At 59.4% G+C, this 12,785-nt stretch overlaps 1 protein-coding gene across 1 annotated transcript; it reads right to left on the reverse strand.

Annotated features, from left to right (window-relative positions):
* Window positions 1-93: 93 nt before the first annotated feature.
* On the reverse strand, window positions 94-6,073 carry NUDT22 (nudix hydrolase 22). The gene is made up of 5 exons (XM_029061735.2): window positions 5,503-6,073; window positions 4,243-4,341; window positions 1,390-1,487; window positions 964-1,057; window positions 94-648 (listed from the first exon to the last, which is right to left on the reverse strand). Exons 1-5 carry the CDS (start codon window positions 5,989-5,991, stop codon window positions 517-519), a joined length of 912 nt encoding a protein of 303 aa, XP_028917568.1. The 5' UTR covers window positions 5,992-6,073; the 3' UTR covers window positions 94-516.
* Between the last annotated feature and the right edge of the window lie 6,712 nt (window positions 6,074-12,785).

Consider the following 12,785-nt stretch of genomic DNA (forward strand, 5'->3'; position numbering starts at 1 on the left):
ACTGTATCACCTTCTCCCAAGCGCTTAGTACGGCGCTCTGCACACAGTAAGCACTCATTAAATACCGTGGATCGATTGAAAAGCACCCAGCCATGGGGGTCGACGAATGATATTTACTGACAGCGCTATGTGCAGAGCACTGTTCTAAGCGCTTGGGAGAGTACACTACAAAAGAATTAGCAGGCACATTCCCTACCCATATCGGGCTTACATTCTAGAGTTGGAGACAGACGTTAATACGAATAAGTAATTTACAATAAATAATTTCAAGGTCCGTACAGTTTGAGCTGCGGGGTTGGGGACGGGGGGGGGCGAATATCAGATGTCCCGAGGTCACAGAGGACGCAGAAGGGAGAGCGAGCAGAGGAAAAGAGGGCTTAATCGGGGAAGGCCTCACGGAGAAGATGCGACCTTAGTTGTGCTCTGAAGGCGGGGAGGGTCCCGGCAGCGCGGAGGGCAGGCCTCCGGCCGAGACACGGCGCCTCGGTTCGGATTTCCCAGAGACGAATCCCTTTATTATTTATTCACAGGTTGCTCCGCGGGCTCAGTCTCAGAGCCTCGCACCAGGTTGTAGAGCAGGACGGCTCCTTTGGCGGAGGGACACAGCTCTCCCCACACCTCCGGGGTGTCCTCCAGGTGCGGCAAGTCCTGTGGAGACCCCGTCCCGTCCCCCGAAGGATCAGGAAAGCAGCACCCCGACCTCTTCGCCCCCGGCGTCACCCGCTCCCCCGTCCCAGAACTCTGGGCTTCTCGCCCCCAGCCTTAAGGGGGGCAATTTGGGTCCGCGTGTCTTCCCCCTTTGACCTCGAGCCCCCGGAGGGCAGGGGGTCACGTCATTTGCTCTCGGTGCATGTTCCCGAGCACTGGGTTCAGGGTTTCGCAGGCAGGGAGGCCACCCGCTCAATGGGTGTTGAGGAGGAGGCCGGTGGGGGTGATGCCAAGAGTCCTGACCCCGCATCTCACCTTCACCTCCAGGAAGATGATCTCAGAGGACTCGTGGGCCTCGGGCCCTCCAATCTGGTACAGTTGCCTCACCTGCTCAGAGGTCAGACTGCACCTAAGGGAGGTGGGGGGGGGGGGGGGGGGGGGCGAGGCGTTGGAGCCTCCCCGTCCCTGGCACCGAGGGACACACACGCACCCCCCCGCCCTCCCTCCCCGACCCGTGACGGGGCGAAGGGGCCGGGTCAGGCAGAGAGCAGGAAAATCGAGGTTCCCGGGAAGGCGTGCGCCTGGCTCCCTCCGATCCCGGCTTTCCCTCTCCCGGGAAAGGAGCCGGGTGCCCTGCCCCGGGGTCCCAGGGCATCGCGGTCCCACGCGCCTGCACGCCCAGGGGCACAGGGAGGGGATTTGGGGAGGGAAGGGGAGAGGCGGCACCCGCAGGCGCGGTACCTGACGTAGAATTCGGCACTGGCCCGGCCGGCGCTGGTCTCGTTGCGGACGATGCCCAGTAGCAGAGGGGGGCTTAGCGTTGCCAGGGGGAGGTTGACCTGGGAGGGGAGCGAGAAAGAGGGGCATCAGGTTCCCTCCCTCCACAACTGTCTCCTCTGAAGCTCCTCTCCCCACCTTCAGGGACTTGTTGAAGGCCCATCTCCTCCAAGAGGCCTTCCCTGACAGCCCTCAACCTGATCCCCCTGTGTCTACCCCAGCGCTTAGAACAGTGCTCTGCACATAGTAAGCGCTTAACAAATACCAACATTATTATTATTATTAGCCCTCCTTTCCTCTTCCCCCGCTCCCTTCTGCGTCGTCCTCGCACTTGGATTTGCTCCCTTTCTTTCACCCCTCCCTCAGTCCCTCTTCTGTCCATATCCGTAATTTACCTCGATTAATGTCCGTCTCCCCCTCTAGATTCCTTGTGGGCAGGAAACGTGTCTCACGACTCTGACACAGAGAAGCAGCGTGGCTCAGTGGGAAGAGCCCGGGCTCGGGAGACAGAGGTGGTGGGTTCTAATCCCGCTTCCGCCACTCAGCTTTGTGACTCGGGGCGAGTCACTTCACTGTGCCTCAGTTACCTCATCTGACAAATGGGGATGAAGACCGTGAGCCCCACGTGGGACCACCCGATCACCTTGTATCCTCCCCAGTGCTTAGAACAGTACTTTGCTCATAGTATGCGCCTAAGTGTCGTCACTATTATTATTCTCTGGGCCTCAGTTACCTCATCTGTCAAATGGGGATGAAGACCGTGAACCCCACGTGGGACAACCTGATGACCCCGTATCTACCCCGGCGATTAGAACAGTGCCTGGCACACAGTAAGCGCTTAATAAATACCATCATTATTATTATATTGCACCCTCCAAGTGCTAGGTACAACGCGCTGCACACAGTAAGGGCTCGGTAAATATGACTGACCGACGGACCGGTCCCCAGGCACTTTTTCTCCAGGGCTTCTCGATCGATCGGGGGTAGAGTCGCCCCGGGGGAACCGCACGGCCCATCAGGCGGTGCTCGGCCCAAGCCCCACAGGAAAAATCACTAGCTGGTTCTGCGGCGGGAGGAGGGGAGTATCTGGTCCTCACACATCTCTAGGTAACTGCTGGGGCTCTTTAACGGACAGTGTACCCGTCCCGTTGAGTTTTCTAGCTCTCTATAAATGTTATTTTAGTTCCCTGCTGGAAGGCCACAAGAGAGCCTCGGCTGATAAAGGACAGATAGAGGCCAACCCGACACCACCTAAACGGTACCCTGAAAGAAAAAAAATCCTCTTCTTCGGTCTATACGCATCTCTAGGTAACTGTTGGGACTCTTTAATGCAAAGTGTTAGCTTCCCGTCAAGTTTCCCAGATCCCTATGAACGTTGTTTTAGTTCTCTGTCGGAAGGCCACAAGAGCGCCTCGGCTGAAAAAAGACAGACAGAGGCCAACCGAGTCCCACCCAAATGGTATCCTGAAAAAAAATCCCTCACTGCGGGGACTGCCTGACATCAGAAAAAGTGCCCGTATTCCTTAATCCACCCACTCCCTTTCCCCTCCCACTTGCTCCACTTATTTTTATAGCTCCTGGAAAGGGGGTGGTCGGCGGGGGGGAGAAAGGGAGAGGAAGGAGATAGGGAGACGGAGAGAGACAGTCAGCTCAGCCTGGGCGTCAGCGGGTGAGAGATGGGCCAGGGGACGAAGATGGGTTTGGGTGAACGATGGTGGGAGAAGGACGAGAGCAGCATACGGAGTCCGGAGAGAGGAGGAGGAGGAGCGAGCCTATACGATACGGCAGGAGAAGGAGCGTCGCCCGGTGGAAATAGCACAGGCCTGGGAGTCAGAGGACCTGGGTTCTAGTCCTGGCTCTGCCCCTTGTCTGCTGTGTGACCTCGGGCGAGTCACTTAAATCCTCTGTGCCTCAGTTCCCTCACCTGTAAAATGGGGATTAAGGCCGGGAGCCCCACGTGGGAGAGAGACCGTGTCCAACCCGACTAGCTCGTACCTACCCCAGGGCACAGGAAAGTGCCCGGCACATAGTAAACGCTTAACAGATACCATAAGAAGACACAAAGCTCCTTGCAGATACCCAGAGGCTTCTAGCCCGGGCACCAACCGCCTCCGGCCTGCCCTCGGAAAGCCCCAAGGATCCCTTGTGCCCCTCAGACCCGCCCGCCGCAAAAGCCTCTTCCTCCACTGTTCCCGGCAGGAACCCCCCCCCCCCCCGCCCATCCATTCCGATCCTCCTTGCCGAGCCCCCCCTTTCCCTCTGCTCTTCCCCCTTCCCCTCAGCACTGTGCTTATTTGCGTACATCATTACCCTATTTATTCTGTTAACGAGGTGTCTATCTCCACCATTCTATTTACCTCGTTGATGTCGTCTTGTTTTGTTCTGCTTTGCCGTCTCCCCGCCCCCCCCGGTTTTAGACTGCGAGCCCATCATCGGGCAGGGGTCGTCTCTGTCGCCGAATTGTACTTTACCAAGCGCTCGGTAATAATGTCGGTGTCTGTGAAGCGCTTGCTAGGTGCAGAGCGCGGTTCTAAGCGCCGGAGGAGATACGGGTCATCAGGTTGTCCCCCGTGGGGCTCGGAGTTAATCCCCGTTTTCCAGATGAGGGAACTGAGGCCCAGAGGAGTGAGGCGACTTGCCCACAGTCACACAGCCGACGAGCGGCGGGGCCGGGTACAGTGCTCCGCACACAGCAGGCGCTCGATAAATACGACCGAGTGAACGAACGGTCCCCCGGGGCTTCCGGCTGGCCTCCCGGCCCCTCTCCGGGCCACTCAGGACCCCGTCCCCCTCCCCGCTGAGTCCGACTCCGCTCACCTCATCCCGAATCTCCCGGAGGATGGAGGAGAAGAGCTCCTTCACCACCAGCTCTCCGGGCAGCTCCTCATGCCGGGGGTGGTCCCCGGGGCACACGGCCTGCAGTGAGTCCAGGAGTCAGATCCCGCAACGCCGAGACACCCCGCCCTTCGACGGTGTGGCGGAGATAGGGGTCGGGGGGGTGGGGGGGGCTGGATCTCGGAGGGGAGTCCGAGAAGTCTGGAGGTCTTCTAGTCCGACTCCCTTGGACTCTGGGGATTCACCTCACCTCCCTTCTCTTTCTCCCGCCCACCTCCTCGCCGTCCCGCCGTCGACCCCCGTCCTCCCGCCGTCCCGCCGCGCCCTCCCTCCTCACCTCCGCCAAACTCACTCTCTTCCCCCCCCTTCAAAACCCTGAGAGCTCACCTCCTCCAGGAGGCCTTCCCGCACTGAGCCCCCTTGCCCTCGGTACCGTGCTCACTTGCATACATTATCTATCACCCTACTGATTTTGTTAACGAGGTGCGTGTCTCCTCGATTCTATCCGAGGACGCCGCCTGGTTCTGTCCCGTTTCGCTTGGCCGTCCGTCTCCCCGCTTTGGACGGCGAGCCCGCCGCGGGGCAGGGGCGGTCCCTGTCGGTCGCCGAACGGCCCTTTCCAAGCGCTCAGCCCGGCGCTCTGCCCAGAGTAGGCGCTCCGGGAATTCGACCGAGTGAAGGATTCGGGACTCCGGGCTTCGTCCAAACGTCCCCCCGGGCTCTGGCCTCCCCCTTGGGACGGGGAGGCCGTCGCAGCCCTCCAGGGACAGGCCTGGTGGCAGGGCCCCAGGCTGGCTCACCTGGGGCGGGTTCACCTGGGGTGGGCTCAACTAGGGTTCACCGGGGGCAGGATCACCGGGGGTGGGCTCACCTGGGCTGGGTACAACTGGGGCTCACCTGGGGCAGGCCTCACCCGGGGTGGGTTCACCTGGGAGGGACTCAACTGGGGCTCACTTGGGGTGGGATCACCTGGGGCGGGCTCCCCGGGGCTCCCCGGGGGTGGGCTCAACTGGGGCTCACTTGGGGTGGGATCACCTGGGGTGGGCTCAACTGGGGCTCAGCTGGGGGGGTTCAACTGGGGCTCACCTGGGGTGGGTTCACCTGGGGCAGGGCTCAACTGGGGCAGGGCTCACCTGGGGTGGGCTCAACTGGGGCTCACCTGGGGTGGGCTTAACCGGAGCTCGCTGGGGGGGGGGGGGGGACACACCGGGGGGGGGGAGTCTCAGCTGGGGCGGGGCTCACCTGGGGCTCGGGGTGTCCTCCGGGCACGTCGAGCATCCCGGGGGCCTCGGCCACGGTGCGGGAGCGCCTGAGCAACACCAGCCGGCCGTCGGCCGTGGCCAGGAGGGCGCCGACGCCCAGGGGGTCGGCCATGTAGGCCTGGGGGTCGCCCCAGCGGGCCGCCCCCTCCCGCCGCAGCGCCGCCGCCCCGACGCCCAGGTTGGTGCCCAGGAAGTCCCTGTAGGAGGTGAGGCCGAGGCGCAGGGCGAGGAGGAGCCCCCGCCCCCCGGCCCCGGCCCCCGCCAGCTCGGCCCGCTGCAGCCGGAACTTGGGCGCGTCGAACAGCCAGGGCTGCGCCCGCCGCCGGGACGCCCAGGCCCGGGCGATGGGGGCGTCGCCCCCGGGCAGCCGCCGCCGGTCGGAGGCCGCGTCCAGCCGGGCCCGCACCCGCGCCTCGGGCAGCCCGCACGCCGGGCAGCGCAGCCACACCCGCCCCTCGCCCGCCCGCATGGCCGCGGCCCCAAACGGCCCGGGCGCTCGCTACGCCGCCGGCACCTACCGGCCGCCCCGGCCCCCTTCCCCCTCCCCGGAAATGCCCCTGCCCCGACCTCCGCTCCCGGAAGTCCCCTCCCTTTCGCCTGCCGGAAGTCCCGCCCCCCGGAAATGCCCCTGCCCCGACCCCCCGCTCCCGGAAGTCTCGTCCCTTTCACCCGCCGGAAGTCCCGCCCCCCCGGAAATGCGCCTGCCCCGATTTCGTTACCGGAAGTCCCGCCCCCTCCCCATCCAGCCTCCCATTGGTCCTTCTCGACCGGGAGGGGGAGAGGTGAAGGGGGAGGGGGAAGTTGTCATTCATTCATTCATTCATTCATTCATTCATTCATTCATTCATTCGTTCGTTCGTTCGTTCGTTCGTTCGTTCGTTCGTTCGTTCGTTCGTTCATCCATCCATTCATTCATTCATCCATCCGTTCATAATAATAATAATGTTGGTATTTGTTAAGCGCTTACTATGTGCCGAGCACTGTTCTAAGCGCTGGGGTAGATACAGGGTAATCAGGTTGTCCCACGTGGGGCTCACAGTCTTAATCCCCATTTTACAGATGAGGGAACTGAGGCACCGAGAAGTTAAGTGACTTGCCTTCATCCATTCATTCATTCATCCATCCATCCATTCATTCATCCATCCAGTGAAGTCACTTGCCCATGGGATTAGAACTCACGACCTCTAACTCCCAAGCCCTGGCCCTTTCCATTGAGCCTCGCTGATAATAATAATAATAATGATAATAATGTTGGTATTTGTTAAGTGCTTACCATGTGCAAAGCACTGTTCTGAGCGCTGGAGAGGAGACAAGGTGATCGGGTCGTCCCACGTGAGGCTCACAGTCTTCATCCCCATTTTCCAGAAGAGGTCACCGAGGCCCAGAGAAGTGAAGTGGCGTGACCTGCCCAGAGTCACCCAGCTGGCAAGCGACGGAGCCGGGATTCGAACCCATGACCTTTGACTCCCCAACCCCGGGCTCTTGCCACTGAGCCACGCCGTTTAGACCGTGAGCCCGCCATTGGGCCGGGATGGTCTCTCTCTGTGGCCCAATTGTTCATTCCAGGCGCTTAGTCCAGTGCTCTGCACATAGTCAGCGCTCAATAAAGACGAATGAATGAATGAATGAATGAATGAATGAATGAATGGATGGATGAATGAATGAATGTCGGGGTGGGTCTGCCCGGAGGGGCGGGGGCCGGGGGGCGGGGCCTGAGAGCGAGGCTGAGGGCGGGGCCGCTCAGGGGCGGGGCCTGGGTAGGGGGCGGAGTCTGTGGTGGGCGGAGTCCGGCAAGGGGCGTGGCACGAGGCGGGCGGAGCCTGTAGGGGGCGTGGCCTGGGCTGTGTTGTGAGCGGGGTCTGGGGGCGGGCCCTGCCAGGGGCGTGGTCTGGCCCGGACGGGGCGTGGCCTAGATTGGGGGCGGAGCCTGTGGTGGGCGGGGGAGTGACGGGCGGGGTCTATCAGGGGCGGACTTTGATCTGGGGGCGTGGTCTGCAAGGGGGCGGGGCCTGCAGTGGGCGGAGCCTGTCGGGGACGTGACGTAGCCGGGGGCGGGACCTATCAGGGGCGAGCTTGGCCCTGGGGGCGTGGTCTGTCAGAGGGCGGAGCCCGTCGGGGGCGTGACGTGTACGAGGGGGCGGGGCCTATCCGGGGAGGGCCGGGGCCGGGGGCGTGGCCTGTCCGGGGGCGAGCTTCGTCCCGGGGGCGTGGTCTGTCCGGGGGCGGGGCCTGCGGTGGGCGGAGCCTGTCGGGGAACGTGACGTGGCCCGGGGGCGGGACCTATCAGGGGCGAGCTTCGGCCTGGGGGCGAGGTCTGTCCGGGGGCGGGGCCTGCGGTGGGCGGAGCCTGTCGGGGAACGTGACGTGCATGGGGGCGGGGGCCTATCAGGGGCGGGCTTGGGCCCGGGGGCGGGGCCTGTGGTGGGCGGAGCCGGTCGGTGTGACGTAACCCGGGGGCGGGGCCTGTCCTAGAGGGGCGGGGCGCAGGCGGGTGAGTGTCGCGGTTCGGTTCGGCTCGGCTCGGCTCGGCTCGGCTCCCCCCGCCCCGCCCCGCCCCTTGTCCCCTGGGTGACCTTGGCCAAGCCTCTTCCTGTCTCTCATCCCCAACACGGAGCTGAAGACCGCGAGCCCCTCGTGTGTCCGACCCCCTGGGTGTTGCCCCGCCCCAGCGCTTAGCACAGGCCCGGGCGCATCGCAAGGGCTCCGTCACTGCCGTGACTTAGCGGCGTTACGTTCCGAGCGCTTAGTCCAGTGCTCTGCACCTAGGAAGCGCGCAATACCTACGATGCAATGAATCCCTCTGGGGAGCCGCGGGGCTCGGTGGAAAAGAGCCCCGGCTGGCGAGTCAGAGGTCATGGGTTCCAATCCCGGCTCTGCCACGTGTCAGCTGGGTGACGGTGGGCGGGTCACTTCACTTCTCTGGGCCTCAGTGACCTCATCTGGAAAATGGGGATGAAGACTGGGAGCCTCACGTGTCAGCTGTGTGACTTTGGGCAAGTCACTTCACTTCTTAGTGCCTCAGTGACCTCATCTGTCAAATGGGGATGAAGACTGTGAGCCCCAAGTGGGACAACCTGATTCCCCTGTGTCTCCCCCAGCGCTTAGAACAGTGCTCGGCACCGAGTAAGCGCTTAACAAATACCAACATTATTATTATTATTATTATTAACTTTTCTGGGCCTCAGTGACCTCATCTGTCAAATGGGGATGAAGACTGGGAGCCTCACGTGGAACCACCTGATGACCCTGGATCTCCCCCCAGCGCTTAGAACAGTGCTCTGCACAGAGTAAGCGCTTCACAAATACCAACATTTTTTTTTTCATCTCTCTCATCTGTAAAATGGGAATAAGAGGATGAGCCCCATGCGGGCAGGGACTGTGTCCAACCTCATTGACTTCTATCATCCCCACTGCCTGGCACACAGAAAATGCTTAACAAATATTATTATTATTATTATTTACTCATTTATCTCTTTATAGTAACATCCATCTCCCCCTCTAGCCTGTGAGCTTGTCACGATTAGGAATGCTTCTTTTTGTTTCGTTCTGTTTCGCCCTGCCGTCCGTCTCTCCCGTTTAGACTGTGAGCCCGTCAATGGGCGGGGATGATCTCCATCTGTTGCCCAATTGTACAATTCCAAGCGCTTGGTACAGTGCTCCGCACATAGTAAACGCTCACTAAATACGACTGACTGAATGAGTGACCGTTATCTTGTCCTCTCCCAAGCGCTTGAGCTAGTTCTTTGTGCACAGTAAGCACTCAATAACTACGACAGAATGAATCCCGAGCGCTCTATACAGTGCTTCGCACACACTGAGCACTCGATAAATACGACCGAATGAACAAATTGTGTGCCAGGCATTGTACTAAACTCTAGGGTGGCTACAAGTTAATCGGGTTGGACACCGCCCATGTCCCACCTGGGGCGCACGGTCTCCATCCCCATTTTACAGGAGAGGTCACTGAGGCCCAGAGAAGTGAGGCGGCCTGTCCGAGGGCACGCAGCAGCAGACAAGACGAGCGGAGGTGGGATTAGAACCCAGATCCCCCAACTCCCAGGACCGTGCGCTAACCATTCGGCCACGCGGCTTGACGGGACAGCAGCCTTACATGGCATCGGGGCGTTCAGCGAGGGCAGTGGTCTTTGGGAAAGTGTGGGTTAATAATAATAATAATAATAATAGTAATCATTCATTCTATAGTATTCATTGAGTGCTTACTGTGTGCAGAGCACCGGACTAAGCGCTTGGAATGGACAATTCGGCGACAGATCGAGACCATCCCTGCCCAACGACGGGCTCACGGTCTAATTCTGGCTCCGCCACGTGTCTGCTGTGTGACTTTGGGCGAGTCAGCTCGGTCACCTCATCTGTAAAATGGGGATTAAGAGGGTGAGCCCCACGTGGGACAGGGACTTTGTCCAACCTAAAAAAAACCAACCCCTAAACTTGTATCTACCCCAGCACTTGCTCTTTGGCAAACAGTAAACACTTAAGTACCATTATTATTCTTATTATCGTCATCTACCCCCAGCATTTAGAACAGTCCTTGGCCCACAGCACTTAACCGGTACCATAATTATTATTAAGCGTCGGAGCGGGGATTAGAACCCAGGTCCCCTGATTTCCAGTCTCTTTCCAGGAGGCCGTGCTACTTTTGGGGAGTGCGGGTGGAGCTGCGATCAGTGTGTGGTGGGTGAGCCTAAAACTATAATAATAATAAAAATAATAATAATGTTGGTATTTGTTAAGCGCTTACTATGTGCCGAGCACTGTTCTAAGCGCTGGGGTAGACACAAGGGAATCAGGTCGTCCCACGTGGGGCTCACAGTCTCAATCCCCATTTTACAGATGAGGGAACTGAGGCACCGAGAAGTTAAGTGACTTGCCCGAAGTCACACAGCTGACAAATGGCCGAGCCGGGATTTGAACCCATGACCTCTGACTCCAAAGCCCGTGCTCTTTCCACTGAGCCACGCTGCTTCTCTATTCATCCAGCGCTTTGGGGGGGGGGCGGTGGGTCAACATGAGCAAAACTGAGCTCCTCATCTTCCCTCCCGAGCCCTGTCCTCTCCCTGACTTCCCCATCACCGCGGACGGTACGACCGTCCTTCCCGTCTCTCGGGCCCGCGACCTCGGTGTCGTCTTTGACTCGGCTCTCTCGTTCACCCCACGCGTCCGATCCGTCGCCAAAACCTGTCGGTCTCACCTTTATAATATCGCCAAGATCCGCCCTCTCCTCTCCACCCAAACGGCTACCTTACTGCTACGGGCTCTCGTAATATCCCGGCTGGATTACTGTGTCAACCTGCTCTCTGATCTCCCTTCCTCCCGTCTCTCCCCGCTCCGGTCTATCCTTCACTCCGCTGCCCGGCTCATCTTCCCGCGGAAACGCTCTGGGCCTGTCACTCCCCTTCTTAAAAGCCTCCAGCGGTCGCCTATCGACCTCCGCTCCAAACAAAAACTCCTCACTCAGGGCTTCGAGGCTCTCCGTCACCTCGCCCCTTCCTACCTCTCCTCCCTTCTCTCTTTCCACCGCCCACCCCGCACGCTCCGCTCCTCCGCCGCCCACCTCCTCGCCGTCCCTCGGTCTCGCCCATCGCGCCGTCGACCCCAGGGCCGCGTCCTCCCTCGGTCCCGGAACGCCCTCCCTCCTCACCTCCGCCAAACTGATTCTCTTCCCCTCTTCAAAACCCTCCTTAAAGCTCACCTCCTCCAAGAGGCCTTCCCGGACTGAGCTCCCCTTCTCCCTCTGCTCCCTCTACCCCCCCACTTCACCTCTCCGCAGCTAAACCCTCTTCTCCCCCCATTTCCCTCTGCTCCTCCCCCCTCCCTTCCCCTCCCCTCAGCACTGTACTCGTCCGCTCGACTCTATATATCTTCATCGCCCTATTTATTTTGTGGATGAAATGTACATCACTTTGATTCTATTTATTGCTATCGTTCTTGTCCGTCCGTCTCCCCCCATTAGACCATAAGCCCGTCAAAGGGCAGGGACTGCCTCTATCTGTTACCGATTTGTCCATTCCAAGCGCTTAGTCCAGTGCTCTGCACATAGTAAGCGCTCAATAAATACTATTGAATGAATGAATGAGGCGTGAATGGCTTCTCCCCCCCAGTGCTCTGGGACTTCCACCCCTCTGACCTGGGACTTTTTGCCCTAACCACACTTAGCGATTCAAATTTCCACTGCCTTGAGGAGCCGGGCCGGGACCGCAAGGGGAAGTGGAAAGAGTGCGGGCCTAAGGATCCGAGGACTCGGGTTCTGATTCCAGCTCCACCACTTGCCTGCCGTGCGACCTCGGACGAGTCCCTCGACTTCTCGGTGCCTCGTTTCCCTCATCTGCGAAAGGGGGCTCCGACATGTGCGCCCTCCTACTTAGACCCCGAGCCTCATGCGGGACCCGATCGGCTTATATCTACTGCAGAATTGTAATAATAATAATAATAATATCACAATTATTATTATCATAGCCACAGCCTGGTGGGGTGTGCGAAGTGGGAGTTCTGCGAAAGGCTTCTTCCCAGCCTCTCCTGCTCCGCAGATCAAAATGATAATAATAATTGCGGTTTTAACTGCTTACTCCGTGCTAGGCACTGTACTAAGCACTAGGCTAGAGATAGGATCATCGGGTTGGCCGCGGTCCCTGTGGCCCATGGGCAAGTCGCTTCACTTCTCGGGGCCTCAGTTACCTCATCTGTAAAATGGGGATTAAGTCTGTGAGCCCCACATGGGACAGCCTGATTCCCCTCTGTCTACCCCAGCGCTTAGAACAGTGCTCGGCACATAGTAAGCGCTTAACAAATACCCACATGGGGCTCACGGTCTTATCGCCGTTTTACAGATGAGGAAACTAAGGCAGAGAGGATAAGAGTAATAATTGGAGAGGCGGCGTGGCTTAGTGGAAAGAGCCTGGGCTTGGGAGTCAGAGGTTGTGGGTTCTAATCCCGCTGCTGCCATTTGTCAGCTGGGTGACTTTGGACAAGTCACTTCGCTTCTCTGGGTCTCAGTTCCCTCATCTGGAAAATGGGGATGCAGTCTGTGAGCCCGACTTGGGACACCCTGGTGACTTCGTATCCACCCCTGCGCTTTGAACGGTGCTTTGCACATAGTAAGCTCTTAACAAATGCCATCCTTATTATTAATTGTGGCATTTGTTAAGCACTTCATTTAAGCACTCGGGAAGAAACAAGGAAATGGGGCTGGACACAGTCCCTGTCCCACATGGGGCTCACACTCTCAATCCCCATTTTACAGATGAG

The sequence above is a fragment of the Ornithorhynchus anatinus genome, chromosome 3 (assembly GCF_004115215.2).
Source record: "Ornithorhynchus anatinus isolate Pmale09 chromosome 3, mOrnAna1.pri.v4, whole genome shotgun sequence".
Classification (NCBI taxonomy): domain Eukaryota; kingdom Metazoa; phylum Chordata; class Mammalia; order Monotremata; family Ornithorhynchidae; genus Ornithorhynchus; species Ornithorhynchus anatinus.